Source organism: Artemia franciscana, chromosome 7 (genome assembly GCF_032884065.1).
Source record: "Artemia franciscana chromosome 7, ASM3288406v1, whole genome shotgun sequence".
Taxonomy (NCBI): domain Eukaryota; kingdom Metazoa; phylum Arthropoda; class Branchiopoda; order Anostraca; family Artemiidae; genus Artemia; species Artemia franciscana.
The window spans coordinates 28,697,646-28,714,114 of NC_088869.1; the positions used below are offsets into that span (position 1 = coordinate 28,697,646).

The following is a 16,469-nucleotide window of genomic DNA, read 5'->3' on the forward strand; positions in this document are numbered from 1 at the left end:
TCAACTTTTTTAAAGTTTGAAATTGTCTTACTGTTCTAATTTGTTGCTTCTTTTTAGGGAATACTACGGTCAAAACCATCCGTTATTGGGCATGCTTTTGGCAAAATTAGGAAAAATTAAATTCAATGAAGGCAAGGACGTTGAAGCTGCTGTATTTTTGAAAGAGGCCTTAGAAATACTCAGCCTTACGCACAAGGAACACAAAGATTTTTTTAGTCAAGTGAAGGAATTGTCTTATCATGCTTCAATGTTGAAACGTCATGCTCAGTAGATATAGTGAGTTTCTGAACCGTAACACATCATTAAATTTATTTTTTAGACGGCAGAAAGTTGATTTCTTTATTTGAAACGCTCAAGTGGCTACCCTAGTTCAAGATTATCTCATGTCTAATTTCTAAAACTTAAACGTAATAGTAGTATTTCCCAGGATTTTCTCCATAGGAATAAGAAAGAAGCATTTTCCCCATAATGCCTCTTCATATTTCAATAATATGTTTTTTCCTTTTCCCTCAATTATTACAAGAAATTCTAGAAAGTGCCTAGAGAATCAAAATTGAAAACAGTCTTACATGACTTTTTCTTAAGCTAAACTAATTGAGTCCATAAAATAAGCCTCGAGTAAATCTCAGAAAAGGAGTTTTCTCAGTGTATATCCCAGCAAACTATCGTAATAATCGAGCTGAAAAAATATCAGGAATGTATTGGGTGTTTGATTTCTGTCTGTGCGTGAACAACTTGTTTAGGATATTTTAATGCGAATCAAAATGTAAAACTCGATCAAGCTGCCTTTTTTATAAATAATTTGAGCATACAATGTCGATTTAAAAAAAAATTGTTCCTTTTTTGTATTAGCCCTTAGTTTTAAATTATTTCTTTTGAAGATAATAATTTAAATTCAGTTTGGACTGTTAATGAGTCGAGTGCTTTGACATCAATGTCTAGAAAATATTGAAAAATTCACTAAAAATAGTTAGCTCTTGAACGGACCACATAACGTAGTTTCATAGATTGTTGTTGCAATCCAAAGGCACCCAGGACGCAAATATACGAAGAATCTTATATTGATTATTTTTCTTTTTTAATGAAAGTTGATTTTTGAACCTCGTGTTCATTTGAAGGCGAAGTTTGGGCTATGACAAAATGGTAAAACTGTTTATCACTATCACTTTCGAGTTCCTATAAATAAATTGATTTTTTAGATAATCTTTGAAAAGGAACTATATCGAATTGCTTGAATCTGTTTTCTAATGTCTTATAATCTGTTTTCTAATGTCTTATTTGGCTCTTACGATAATTTGAAGCTGTGAGGTTTAATTATATCGTATCTTCTATTCCTTACTTCAAAAGATAGTTGGTAAATGGCCTGACAATTCTAACTTGATTGAACAACTGAGTTAAGACGTTGTAAGTTAATCAATAATCACTATGACACTGTAGTTATCCCACTCTCATGTTAAATTGACGTCTTGCAACTTTAAACTATCCTGTGGTAGTGCAATAGATTGATCTCCGCTTGGCATTACGGGGCCTGGGATTGAACCCTCGCTGTCACAAGGCTGAGTGACAGGCTTGCTATTTCACCCTGGAAAACAAAAATACTTGGAACTGAAAAGTCGACGCCCTGTGCTTCATCAATGGCTCTAGAGAATATTTGTCCCTTATATATTTGTAACTTTAGTCCTTTTGAACCATCACAATTTGAGCTCGAAATTCTGCTTAGTAGTGCTTGAATGTCATTTGAAGAATTTGCCCGTACGATAGTCTTGAACTAAGGTAGTTTAGTAGAACGCTTGTGATTCTTATTAATGAGATGAACTTAGATATTCCATTTATGTAGATGCCTGCTAACATTTGTCCGACACAAAGAATAGATAAAAAGGACTATGTTCAGTTTAATGTTTTGTCGCGACGACGTTTTATTAAAACTATTTAAATGTAATTTGTTATAAAATAAAATTGTTTTTGTTTCGATTGAGCGTTTTGCTTTGGAAAGTTTAGGATTAACCGTTTTGACAAATTGTTTTATTTTATTTTGTTTTTCATTCCCCACAACTAGTTATGTTTTAATGACAAAATATGGTCAAATGGACCTTAATGAGATTCTCAGAAAGGTAGAGTCGCAAAAGATTTTCACTGTACACAAATGTTGAAATACAATAAGTCAATCAATAAGAGGTGAAAGGCTCTGGCGTTAGTACGTGTCATTATTTTTTTCTGACAGGAAGGGGGTGGAAGGCAGGAGGGGGGGGGGAGTCTTTGTGCACTTTTTAAGGAGGGGGTGTTTCAATATGACCAAAATTATTTTTGACTAGTATTACGAAATTTCCTCTTTTGCTTATTTTTAGTGATATAACTTGAGGGAAATAAGTATCCTTTGCTCTTCCCTGTGGATGCTAATGAGACCGGTCGTACAAAAGCTGCAATTAATTCTCGTTAATTTTGGTCTTATCAGTTCTCATCGTTTTTTTTTCCAAACTAAGTAATTTATAGAGAAATTCAGTCTGGTGGCTGTTATTATTAGACTGAAGATTTTTATTTGCTCCCAATTATTCAAAATAAATTTGCCAAAGAAACAAATGTCTAGTCCTTAAAGAAGGGAATGAATAAAAACCTGCAAAGAAATTGCAAAAGGTATCCAACTGATGAGTTGCAATCCTACTAAGATCAGTGAATGATGCCTCTGCAATTCAAGGACGGTATGCAGAGAAAAAAAATGCAAGGTAATTGTAATATTTTCTATGACAGTCATGTTAAATATTGGACATATTTTGTATAGCAAGTTTTCCTTTTTTGGAATTTAATAAGTACAAAATAATCAAAGGGTTACTTACAGCTTTGTCATTGCAAAGCATTTTTACGTTAATAAGAAGTGTTTTCAATGGTTTGGAGTCATATTCTTTTTTTTGGAATTTTACTCCAATCTTCAATAAATAATAAGAAAACAAATCAATTTGACCCAATCAAACGATTTTAAAAATGCATTTATAGTGAAAAAAAACCTTTCAATATAAATTTTTGAAAAACCCGTACTGAAGATAAATGAGCGAGATGACAGAAACTCATAAAAAAAACTATTATGTAAGTAAAGGTGTTCCCAAACATAATATATATAAAAAAAAAGTTGAAGAACGGGTCTTCAAAAATAGGAGTAAGCTGTCATCCGCTTTCCAAATTTGTCTTCAAAGTTGAATATGTAGTCTGATAATTGTTGGGCCCCTGGCCCGATTATTTATCAGACAAATTTCCTTCTGTTCTGTAATATTTTCCTCTAAGTTTATTCCTTTCTTTATCACTATGTCCGTGAGAATCTTTTACTGAATGAATAAGCCAGTTAATTAAGATAGAAATAGAAATAGTCAGCTAGACAATGACTCATCCACAAGCCCAGATACCCTATCACACAGGGTTGCCTGATCTTCTCACATTTGATTAATGGTTCATTGATTGTCGGGAACCGTGTAGTTAGGTCTTGGTCAGAATTGTCATGATTTAGGAGAAATGTCAAAGAGGCAAACCCTGGTTAGAAGTGGACTGTCTCTATTTGTCCTGTTTTTAGTTAATTGATTGTTGTACGTACAAGATAATCGTAAGTTTCACGCTTACAGATCTTTCCTACCCTAGATTCTGATTTTTTGGAAATTTTGTCGTGATTTTTTTTATTTAAGAGACTTCGTCTCCCATTTTGATGAGGGTTTTCTTATGATATAAGATATCCTAAGGTTTTTAGACTATAAGAAACCGGTTCGATTTTTCCTGGGTGTTCTCCTACCCCTGCGTAGCTCTGGGGTGGTGATTTGAAGTGGAGATTAAATAATATCTTTTGACGGAGGTTTCAATTGTTAGTTTTACCCCGGTTTCTATAGGTTGTGAGGAGATAACTATATAAGTCGCAATTGGAATAGGTTATTTCACATTAAGAGTGCAGTATAAGCCTCAGTACTACTGTGACCCCCCGTTAAATCCCCTACATTGGTGGTTGCGTTTCAAACCTGTGTTTATGAAGATACGGGCTAATTTAGCCTATAAAAATTGGCTATATAAATTACTTAAAGGCTTACTTAATTATCATGCTGGGGTGGTGTTGTCAGCCTTCTCCACGTTGGGTAGTCAGCAGCAATGGCCTCTACATCTGAAAGTGGAATTTCAGTCTGGTCCAGAAATTTCTCGAGATTGTTATTCCACCAGACCTTGGCCGTTTCCAGCCGCTAAAGAGATAAAGAATACGAGCTGGAGTGTTTGCAGGCAGCCGCGGAACTTGTCCAAACCAGTGAAGTGTTCGTTGGACAGCCTGGTGCGAAAAGAGTGACTGGGAAGTCATACTTAGCAGACGGTTATTGCTGGCGAAGTCAGTCCGTCGGATTCCCTAGATTCTTCGGAACCACTTAGATAGAGGAGTATCGAGACGGCGCTGGATAGCTGCGGTTGCAGGCCAAGGGGTAACAGATGTTAGTAGCAAGTTTGTAAGAAATATTATTACCTAGCGCGTTATTACCTAGGTGTTTTAGTGAAATGTTTGGACTTGTCGTTAATTCCAGTCATTACGTTGCTAGAGCATCGCCACTAGTTCGGTGACCTCAGTTTATTACAAAGCGATCCTTTTTTTTCTAAAAAAAAACATGGTGACCCTCAGGCATGTGAGGCTTTACCCCAGGCTGTATTCGCAGTTGATGAGCTACATAAATTTCGCAGTGAACTGAAAGGAACTGTTTCTCTACTTAGGAATTTTAATCTTTGCTTTGCGAATTTTCTCTAGAGCGATTTTTTTTTTTTTTTAAAGGGGTCGAGGAGATAGGGTAGACGAATGATTTTCAATTTTGCCTCTTCGACATCCAGCTAGGTCGTGAATATCTATTGTATATTTAATTTTTTTATTTCCATCTGATTGTTCTATTATTATAATTTTTTGGGGGATGGGGAGAAAGGGGCAAAGATGGCTGTTAGTGATTGTGTGTGCAGGATTTTGTAAAGGGTGATGCTTACCCTTACAAGCTTGTACACTTTGGGTTGATTGTTAATGTGTTTATTTCTTTAAAAAAAAAGGATCAGATGTTGAATCTCACATCAATGAGTAAGACAGTTGTCAGCTATTGTACGTAAATACGCGCCAGATGTTAAAGCGCACGTGTGTGGACGCAAAGATGAACTGAGAAACCGAAAATTCGAATTGCCGTGATATCAAACCTTAGTAGGTGGAACTCTAACTTCAACTTGAAACTGATACCTGCTTGCTTCTCTAATTGTACGAAGGTTTCCATTTGAAAGTAAATACAAGGTTTGAAGAAACAAAAGCTTGGTGGAACAGCTTCAGATGATTTTTACTGACATAAAGCAAAGACTATATTTCAGCCGATTTAATGTAGGCTATGGCTCTAGGACAAGTGAGAATCATCCGTATTGGTCCAACATCGGAATTTTACACAGCGCTCCTAAGTATAATGGCATATTAATCAATCTCGTGAGGCTCTTGCAGCACAATTAGAGGCTCAATTTGTGTATGAGTGCGTTCGGACCTTCCAATTAAGTTGAGTTAGAGTCAAAATCAAGCGTTTTACCCTTCATTGTCGCAGCTACTCTGATCGCCTTACGCTCGAACTCCAGTTGACTTTGCGTAACTCCTGTCACCAAGCAGAGTCAGGCCGCTTAAAGATATCGGTGGTCTTAGGCTATTTAAAAATGAACTCCATTTAAGTTCATCCAAAAATTTGTCTGGCAATCTGACGATTGCTTTACTGACAAAGAAGTAAACTTTTGACGTTCGGATATTGCCAGAACTGTAGTTGACTTGACTGTAGTCAAGTCAACCATAGTCAAGTACAGTAGTACAGGGTCTCAAAGCGTAGTCAGTGCCTCAGTTCAGAGTCAAACTACCTCTATATAATAAAAACTTATTGAACTTAATATAAGCTGTAATGGTGGCGAAAATTTAAAGTGGCTTGTTAAAAAGGAAGACTCACAAACAAAGAAATATTTTGGTGGTATACTATAGTTTCTATGATCACAAAAAACACACGATCTCTTGAAAAAAAAGTTCTGAATTATGTGATTAGTCACAGAAGGTAGTAACCTGGTTATGACCTCTTCGGACCTTTCCATAATGGCAACAGCAATACAATGAATTAAAAAACACTTTTATTTCCAAATATATATAAAACTAAGGGCTAGTATGTCTTTCTAGCGATTTGTAGCTAAACGATTCAAGCTAGAAAGGGGTAATTTTTACAGAATAGTTTTAGAACCATTAGAACAGAAGTTGGCTTGGAAAATTCAAAAAAAAGCACTTCAGACATTAATTATTCACCGTCAAACAACAGATTTTCTCTAAACTGCCGAATTTATAACCTCCGAACTTGCAGTTTACCCCTAAAAGAAACGCTTCCTACTTTCCTTCACAACTCTCGCCAAGTTTGAAACAATTTGTCAACAATAATCCTCAATTCTGAGCGTTATACTAAAATGTCTTCTCAATTTACGGATTTAAATCAATGAAGCACTATTCCCGAAAATACATTGCGTTTTATGTCTCTTTCAAATTCTATTGCATTGACCGCGCATATGAAACATTTCACTCTTTTTCCAATCTCAAAAAGGCGTAAATCGTCCGCAAGGATTTCTCTCTGAAATTAAAGCACCCAATTACTCGCTTCTACTCACCAGATTTCTAGAATAACGACTCCCTTATGGACTGTGCCTAAAGATCCTCCTATCTGCGTTGTTTTCAGTACTGTAATTATTTCAGTGTGTTAGTCTTAGATTCTGGATAAGCGCCCAACATTTTAAATAAATTAAGAGGGTTTTTAGTTTCGTGTGTATTTAAGTAAATCAAAAGAGCTACCAAAATGAAGATTCTTGGAGCCTCAGTCTGCCCATTCTTGTACAGAACTGAAACTTGACCTGCAAATGCAGCTGTCAAGCGCCGTCTTCTGCTCTTCAATCTAAGTGGCTCCAGAGAATTGAGGGAATTCATAGACAGACTTTGTCAGCAATGACCCCCTGTGGGGTACAGTTTCCCAGTTATTTTTTTCACACCAGGCTGCCCATTGGACATTTCACTGGTTTGGACATCTTCTGGGGCTGCCTGTGACAATCCGGACCGTATTCTTCGTGAACCAATCAGTAGCGGCTGGAAACGTTCAAGGTCCGGTGGAAAGACAGCCGCGGAAAATTTCTGGACTATGCTGAAATTGTATTTTCAGATGCAGCGGTCATTGCTGCTGACCGTATAAAAAAATTGAATAATAAATTTTCAAAAACGGGAGTAAGCTACCACCAATTTCCTAGTTTGTCTTCGAATTCGATTATGCAGTCTTATAAGAGATTCTTGAGTTTGTCTTTGTATTAAATGTTTGGGCCCTGCCCAAATGATTTATCAGATAAATGTGCTTTTGTTCTGTTATGTTTCCCTCTAAGCTTAATCCTTTTGTTTTCGCTTTTTCCACGAGAATCGTACTTCTTGAATGCATAAGCCATTTAATTAAGATGACAGAAAGAGTCAATTAGACAGTGACATATCCACCAACCCAGATATAATGTCATATAAGTTGTCTGGTCTTCTTGCAGTTGGTTAATGGTTCATTGATTGTTGGGGACTGCGCAGTTACGGCCTTGATAAGAATTGTGAGTATTTGGCTGAATGTCAAAGGGAACAACCACGCTCCGAAGTTGAGCGTTTTTTTTTTGTGTCCTGTTTTTAGTTAGTCAAGTTCTTTAAATCGTAGGTTTCCCTCATTTTGCTAACCCTATATATTTTTCCTTACTTAGATTATGTTTTTTTTTTAGTTTCGCTGCGATTCTTTGGCTTAGGAGAATTTTTGTCCTATTTTGATGAGGGTATCTTATGAGACAAGTTATGAGGTGTTGGAGTATAAGTAAGGAAACCGGTCGGGTCTTGCCTGTGGGAGAACCCTCCCCCTGCCTAGCTCCGAGGTTGGTGACTTGAACGGGAGATTGAGTAATATCTTTTTACAGAGGTCTCTATTGTTCGTCTGACCCCGGACGGCTTCCTATAGGCTATGAAAAGATAACTATGTAAGTAATAATTGGAATAGGTTGTCTTATATTGGGAGCGGAGTATAAACCTCAGTACTAATATGGCCCTCTGCAAACCCCCTACACTGGTGGTAGTGTTTTCCAAACGTTTTTCTGAAAACAGGGGTTAATTTAGCATATAAGAATAGTTTATATAAATTACTTAAATACTCACTTGCCTAATTCTCATGGTAGGGTGGCGTTGAGAGTGTCGTCAGCCTTCTTCAAATCTGAGCACTGACATATAAGGGCATGAAGTAGTTTGCAAAGCTCTTCGTACGGGTCTTTACGAGTTGCAGTATGCTCGGTTGTCTTGTAAACAGCTAAATTTGGAAATTACTGTTCATATTTTTGTTTCTCACGGTATTCTTACGCTCAACATTTAAGACGCTTAATTACAGAGTTAATTTCGACAAATTTTTCGTATAAATTCCTGGTTGTGATTGGTAATATTTCCTATATATTTTACCTAGTTACATCCCAACCTTGAATCATCCCTCCCATCCCCTTAAGCGGTAATATGATGTTTATCTTTTTTTCAATATTAATTCAAAACAATAATAATAATTCGGCTTCGACATTATTTTTTTTAATCCCTCCAAAAATATGCAAATTCGCAGCGACATATGCGAAATTATGGAGGAGCTATTCAAATCTTAGAAGATCCATTAAATCTTGCATTTTGATATTGGGGTTTGGATATTCCTTTCTATAATGTTTTTTTTTTTTTTTTTTTTTTTTTTTTTTTTTTTTTTTTTTTTTTTTTTTTTTTTTTTAGGAGAAAAAAGTGGTTGATAAACTTTAAATATGGCGTAGAACAGAAAAAACTAGATATCCCCTTTTTAATTTTTCATCAAGTTTTCCTAAAAACGGATAGTCTGGACGAGGTATCGGCAAAAAAACTTTTAAATTTAGCATTGAGGACTGTATTTTTTTTCGCAGCTGGAGGGGGGAATGACCCATGGGTTTCAGTCTCCCTTGCCCTTTTTCACCTTTTTTGTGCAAATTCTAAGGTAAAAATCAACCTTTTTAACAAGCAAATTTTAGTAACAAGACATAAGGAAAAGTGCAAAGAAATTATTTGATTTTAGAAAAATCAAAAAAAAAAAAAAAAAAATCTACGATGCCGGTCTTTTGGCAGCACTGATAAAGTTTTTCAAATACTCTAGCTGGAGGAGAGATTGGTCGCCGTTTAAGATTGTCTTTTTCGAAAGCTAGTAATGGTTTGTTGAAAGCTTAAGGATTCAAATAATAAGGATTCAAAGTTCATTTTTTTTAACAACAAATTTGATCAAAAAGGGAAAAAATCACAATAGCACACCGTCCCCCCTGAAAGGTCCAACGGCCGGGAAGGAAGAGAGATGGAGAGAGAAAAAAGATAACAAAATGAAAAACAAACCAAAATGAAAACGAATTGTGAACTTTCCGCCTCCGTTCCCATATCCGACTGAAAGAAAGAAAGTGTTCGTTAACACTTAAAAGACTATCTATATTGAAAAGCAACAACGCAGACATGAAAATTAAAACCCATTTTTTTTTTTTATCATAATGTGATAAGCAAGCGATTTTTACTGGAAGACTGGGAATGGATTTTTATGAAGACCTTGGCCCTCTATTCCCCTATGGCAAATCAAGAATTACCATAGCTTAGATGAATTGAAAAATAAATAAAACTTTAATTTCTTTTATTTGGAAAGGGAAAAGGAGCCCGGGAGTGCCAATTAGAAGAGACAGGGCTCATTTCGTCTCTTATTTTCCCCTGTATTTTGAAAAATAGCTTATTTTGGGTATTTTCATATAAAATACCTTTCTTCATATTTCCATTGGAAAATTGAAAAAGAATAAAATTGCCCGCATCCAGATTTGAAAGTTAGATTTTACCCCCCCCCCCTCCCCACAAAAAATCTGTTAATTGATTTGTCAACTTGGAGTAGAAATGAACTTGTCAAGCAAAAAAAATAAAAATAAAAGGATTTCGAGATTCGTAATGATTCAAAGCCCAAACCTGTATTTTAAAAGCAGCAATTGGTAAATTTTTCAAGGGTTTTTGCACCCCAAAAAATGAAAATAAACTACTAAAGTTATTTAAATGCCAAATTTTATCCGGCATTTAGATCACATTTTAAACATAAGATATTTGGGGTGCTTTAGCCCACTAGTCCTCCCCCTTTGCCCTCGGGTACACCTCTCTACATAAATATATGCCATCTTGAACAACATCAAAGCAACCGTGCTTCCTGTCTGACGAAAGAAGGGTATGCAAGATTTCAAATCGAAGAGTTTGGTAACCAAAGGCTTGGCAAGTTTTCAGTTTCAATCTCGACTTGGAAGACGGATGAGCAAAAATGGCTTTGATACAGCACAATATTGACGAATGGATTCGAGAAAATCAAAAATATTTTTTACCACCCGTATGCAACAAAATGATGTAAGTTAATATTTTTTTTTTCTTAAGTGATCCCTATTTCATAGTTGGTAAGTTAGATACTCCAACGGCTCACTAGAAATCAATTCCAATGTGCCCCTAGCACATTGAATCAGTGAGATGTTACGTAGCTTTGGTTTTAGATATTTCATTGCCTAAATGATTACCTATTGAAGATTCATCCTGGAACAAGAAATCTAAAAGACACCACATATTTTCTTTTTGTATATACTAGTTTTATCAAACAGTTCGTGGTAACGAACTGTAGTAAGGAGCGACCCGGCTCAATAGTAACCAAAACTCTAAAAAATGGAATTTTGATACCAATACCTACATCAAAAGAATCGCATTTTAATGCTGATTTTAAATATATAAGTTTCATCAAGTTTAGTCTTACCCATCAAAAGTTACGAGCCTGAGAAAATTTGCGTTATTTTAGAAAATAGGGGTAACGCCCCCTAGAAGTCATAGAATCTTAACGAAAATCACACCATCAGATTCAGCGTATCAGAGAACCCTACTGTAGAAGTTTCAAGCTCCTATCTACAAAAATGTGGAATTTCGTATTTTTTGCCAGAAGGCAGACCACGGATGCGTGTTTATTTGTTTATTTGTTTTTTTGTTCTTTTTTGTTTTTTTTTCCCAGGGGTGATCGTATCGACCCAGTTGTCCTAGAATGTTGCAAGAGGGCTCATTCTAACGGAAATGAAAAGTTCTAGTGCCCTTTTTAAGTGACCGAAAAAATTGGAGGGCACCTAGGCCCCCTCCCACGCTAATTATTTTACCAAATTCAACAGATCAAAATTCTGAGATAGCCATTTTATTCAGCGTAGTCGAAAAACCTTATAACTATGTCTTTGGGGACGACTTACTCCCCCACAGTTCCCATGGGAGGGGCAACAAGTTACAAACTTTGACCAATGCTTACATATAGTAATGGCTATTGGGAAGTGTACAGGCGTTTTCAGGAGGATTTTTTTGGTTGGGGGAGGGGTTGAGAAGAAGCGGATATGCTGGGGGAACTTTCCATCGATAATTTGTCATGGGGGAAGAAAATCTCCATGAAGGGAGCGCAGGATTTACTAGCATTATTTAAAAACACAATGAAAAAATAAATATGAAAAAGTTCTTTCAGCTGGAAGTAAGGAACAGCATTAAAACTTAAAACAAACAGAAATTATTACCCATTTGAGGGGCTCACCTCCTCCTAATACCTCGCTCTTTACGTTAAAGTATTTTTAGTAATTTCAACTATTTATTCTACGGCTTTTGTGATTCTGGGGTCATTCTTAATGAATTGGGACAAAATTTAAGCTTTAGTGTAAAGAGCGAGGATCTGACAAGGGGGCGAACCCCCTCATATATGTAATAAAAATATGAGAATACAAAAGTTCTTTACGTAAGCTAATTTATAAGTTACGTAAATCTTTTACTAATAAAATTATTCGTAAAAAATTAAAAGTTCTAGTTGCCTTTTTAATTAACCAAAAAATCGGAGGGCAACTAGGCTTCCTCCCCCGCTCTTTTTTTCTCAAAATCATTCGATCAAAATTATGAGAAAGCCATTTAGCCAAAAAAAAAAAAAAAATGGAAATTTCGTTTTAATTATTCCTCTGCGGAGAGCCAAAATCAAAACATGCATTGATTCAAAAACGTTCAGAAATTAAATAAAAAAAAAATGTTTTTTTAACTGAAAGTAAGGAGCGACATTAAAACTTAAAACGAACAGAAATTACTTCGTATATGAAAGAGGCTGCTTCCTCATCAACGCCCCGCTCTTTACGCTAAAGTTTTTTACTGTTTTAAAAAGAAGAATTGAGAGACAGAGTCAAACTTTAGCGTAAAGAGCGGGGCGTTGATGAGGAAGCAGCCTCTTTCATATACGAAGTAATTTCTGTTCGTTTTAAGTTTTAATGTCGCTCCTTACTTTCAGTTAAAAAAACTTGTTTTTTTTTATTTAATTAATAACAAGAACTAAGAGCTCATATAGCACTTGTGACGAGGCATGAAGAGCTAAGAACCAAGAGCTCATATGGTATGAGCTCTAACAAAATTCTAAGAATCAATAGATTGATTTAAAAGGAAAATCAGAGGAAAATTTGATTTAAAAGGAAAATCCTGACCGCCTTAACGGCGGTCAGGATTTAAAATAAGAGCTCTGAGTCACGATGTCCTTCTAAATATCGAAATTCATTAAGATCCGATCACCCACTCGTAAGTTATAAATACCTCATTTTTTCTAATTGTTCCTCTCCCTTTAGCCCCCCAGATGGTCGAATCTGGGAAAACAACTTTATCAAGTCAATTTGTGCAGCTCCCTGATACGCCTACCAATTTTCATCGTCCTAGCACGTCCAGAAGCACCAAACTCGCTAAATCACTGACCCTCCCCCCAATTCCCCCAAAGAGAGCGAATCCAGTACGGTTACGTCAATCACGTATTAAGGACATTTGCTTATTCTATCCACCAAGCTTCATCCCGATTCCTCCACTCCAAGTGTTTTCCAAGATTTCCCCCCCCCAACTCCCCCCAATGTCAAAAGATCTGGTCGGGATTTGAAATAAGAGCTCTGAGACATGAATTCCTTCTAAATATTAAATTTCATTAAGATCCGATCACCTATTTGTAAGATAAAATTACCCCAATTTTCATGTTTTTCAAGAATTCCGGTTTCCCCCTCCAACTCCCCCCAATGTCACAGGATCTGGTCGGAATTTAAAATTAGACCTCCGTTGCCTGTGCAACAGGAAGTGTTGCAGCAACTGTACCCTGTTCCTTAGGGCACAGTTGCGGAGCAACACGTGCAACTGTGCCCTACGGGACACAGTTGCGGAGCAACAGTGACGCCAATTCAAAGTATTATGTTTCGAGACGCACATTTCGGGAATTATTTCCGGGAAATCTGAAAGAGATACGGAAATAACGTCTTATAGTTTTCTGCTTAACTTTTGATGGTCTAAGCTAGGAAAATATAAAACAAACCAAATTCACCAAAAAATTTAAATTGCCCCGAGGGCATGACAAAACTTCCAAATAGAAAAACCCAAAGAAGGAATTTTATTTCGGAGAAACTATTGTAAGCTCCAGTTGTTAGGAGATCGAGACCTGTCGAACCGCGTTGGAAAAAAAATTCTAGCTGGTCCAGAACAGAAGTTACCTCTAGAACGTCGAAACTTCGGAAATTATTTCTTAGAGAACGAAGCAACTTGGTATATAGAACACTTCACTTCTTCTTGCATACTTTTCATAGCACTACTCGATAAAAATATAAGAAACATCAAAATCGAAAATTTGAGAAAATTCCAAAAAAAATCGGAACGAGATGGACTTTTCCGGAATTATTTCCGGGAAATCTGTAAGAGCTACGGAATTTTGTGCTGCGGTTCTCGAAGAGACAAATGAAAATTCTACATGAGTTCAGCATAACTGTATTTCTAACAAGTTTATTTCCGAAGCTAGGGTCGTCTTAACTTGACGCCAAACATCGAACGCAGAGTTTCTAAGAAAAAAACGGTTTTATTTTTTTTTATGGAAAACTGTTAGAAACTTTAGGAACTTCTCTGGAACTTTTTTACTCTGTTTCACGTTTCCCTTCCCTCTGAAAAATCTCAAATTTTTAACTCTTACCACCTCGGAGCTACAGGTCGCTGATCACGGTGAAAAAAAAAAAAAAAAAAAAAAAACTACGAAAGAAGTAGTGTTGCTCCGCAACACAATTAGAGCTTTAAAGCACAAGACCCTTCTAAATATCAAATTTCACTAAGATCTGGTCACCCTTTCGTAAGTTACAAATACCTAATTTTTCCAAATTACCCCCCCCCCCCCAACTCCACCAAAGAGAGCAGATCCGGTCCGGTTATGTCAGTCAAGTATCTTAGACAGATTTTTGTTCTTCCCATCCAGTTTCATCCTGATCTCTCCGCTTTAAGTATTTTTCAAGATTTCCGGTTCCCCCAACTGCCCCCCCCCCTCAATGACGCTGGATCCGGTTGAGATTTAAAATAAGAGATCTGAGTTACGAGGTCCTTCTAAATATGAAGTTTCATGAAGGATCAGATCACTCCTTCGTAAGTTAAAAATACGTCATTTCTTTAATTTTTCAGAATGACCCCCCCCCCCCCCAATAAAGCGGATCCGTTTCAATTATGTAAATCACGTATGCAAGACTTCTGCTTATTTTCCCACCAAGTTTCATGCGTTTTCCATGATTTTAGGTTCCCCCCAAACTCCCCCAATGTCACCAGATCCGGTCGGGATTTAAAATAACAGCTCTGAGACACGATATCCTTCCAAAAATCAAATTTCATTAAAGTCTGATCAACCGTTCGTATGTTAAAAATACTTCATTTTTTCAATTTTTCCGAATTAACGCCCCCCCCCAGATGGTCAAATCGGGAAAACACTATTTCTAATTTAATCTGGTCCGGTTCCTGATACGCTTGCCAAATTTCATCGTCCTAGCTTACCTGGAAGTGCCTTAAGTAGCAGAACCAGGACAGACAGACCGATAGGCCGACAGAATTTGCGATTGCTATATATCACTTGGTTAATACCAAGTACCATAAAAAGCATTATAAAATAATGAAATCATATAAAAAAGCAGTTAAAACTCAACAAACCAAAAATAAAATGTGAAAAAGCTCATATAGGATAAAATATAAGCACAAAGCTTCGATTAAAGAATTCTAGGGGAATGGGGAGGGTTGCTATTAGAGATAAGTTCAAACTATATTAAGCGATATTTCTGAGAGTTTGTAATGAAAGCGCGTCGTTTCTTTGAGTCAAGATTATGCATTTCTGATTGCCAAGCATCACAAACATTATAAAACCATGAAATCACAGAAAAAAGCAATTAAAACTCAACATACGAAAAACAAAACGTGACAAAATCTGACATAAAATAAAAATATAAGCAAGGAAGCGTGAATTAAAAAAGGTAAGGACCCTAGCAATCAATTCCATGGGAGAGGGGGGGTTTTATTAGAGGTAAATTTTCTGAGAGGTTTTAATGAAAAAGACTCGTTTCTTTGAGCCAAGAGTATGCATTTCTGGTTGACAAGCACACATTTGAATAATATTTTTCTTCCTAATTTGCATAATCTTGTTAGAGGTAAATTTAAGCCATACTAGGAGATGTTTTGGAGAGCTTTTAATGAAAATGCCCCGTTTCTTTGATTGGTGTTATATTTCAGTTCCGCTGCGCCAAAAATATCTTTTAACATCTCCTACCTTAACTTTATGCTGTAAAATGTGTTAATCCAAGGCAATTCGTCCCATCGTGACAAACTATTGATGGTACTCGGCATTCTCCGGTGCCCTCATCATTCCAAAGTGATTTTTCAGATATTTTTAAGATAACAATATGCTTATAACAATACACACGACACCCTCGACATTCGTCATTCCTAAGACATTTTCAGATATAAGTAAAAGTCATGCTTTAACTTCATTAGTTCGTGTTTTCCCAAATCACCCCCTCGTGGCACGCCATGTCAAATCACGCTACCATGGCACACCATGGCTGGACCGTGCCATCCTTTTGACACTCAATTCCTTGCACACGGCACCTTCTGGCGTGCATTTTCACACATAAGACATTTTTCAGGCATTTTCCGGCAAAAATGTCCCATTACACTAGAATCGTTCGTTTAAAATGGAAGAAAATTCCATTATGGATGCTATTTATTTACGATAGTTTATTGGGTGTTAGATTTTGGTCCCCTCCCCTGGAAAAATTCTTCTGACACCTCTCACCTTAACTTTAAACTGTTTTATGGAAGTTTTTATTTACGATAGCATATTGGGTGTTAGATTTCAGTCCTACTCCGCCGGAAAAACTCCTGTAACACCTACTACTTTAACTTTAAGCTGTTTTACGTAAGTTATTTATTTACGATGGCTTATTGGGTGCTAGATTTCAGTCCCCTCTTTTATTTTGACCCTCATTATTTGACCCTTATTTTGACCCTCATTGAGCAAAAATTGATCTTTAAATGTACGAATTTAAAGATCCGTTTT

General features: G+C 36.4%; 2 protein-coding genes across 3 annotated transcripts in view; both read left to right on the forward strand.

Moving 5' to 3' along the window:
- The window catches only part of LOC136029109 (histone-lysine N-methyltransferase SMYD3-like), a 39,513-nt gene extending 37,542 nt beyond the window's left edge, over positions 1-1,971 (forward strand). For both annotated transcript variants that reach the window (XM_065707178.1, XM_065707179.1), the window contains exon 9: positions 58-1,971. In XM_065707178.1, the coding sequence (XP_065563250.1) occupies positions 58-271 (214 nt within the window). In that variant the 3' untranslated portion in view covers positions 272-1,971. The remainder of the gene's footprint in view (positions 1-57) is intronic.
- Positions 1,972-10,255: 8,284 nt separating this feature from the next.
- The window catches only part of LOC136029111 (3-hydroxyanthranilate 3,4-dioxygenase-like), a 45,363-nt gene continuing 39,149 nt past the window's right edge, over positions 10,256-16,469 (forward strand). The window contains exon 1 of the mRNA XM_065707185.1: positions 10,256-10,453. Within this exon, the coding sequence (XP_065563257.1) occupies positions 10,371-10,453 (83 nt within the window). The 5' untranslated portion in view covers positions 10,256-10,370. The remainder of the gene's footprint in view (positions 10,454-16,469) is intronic.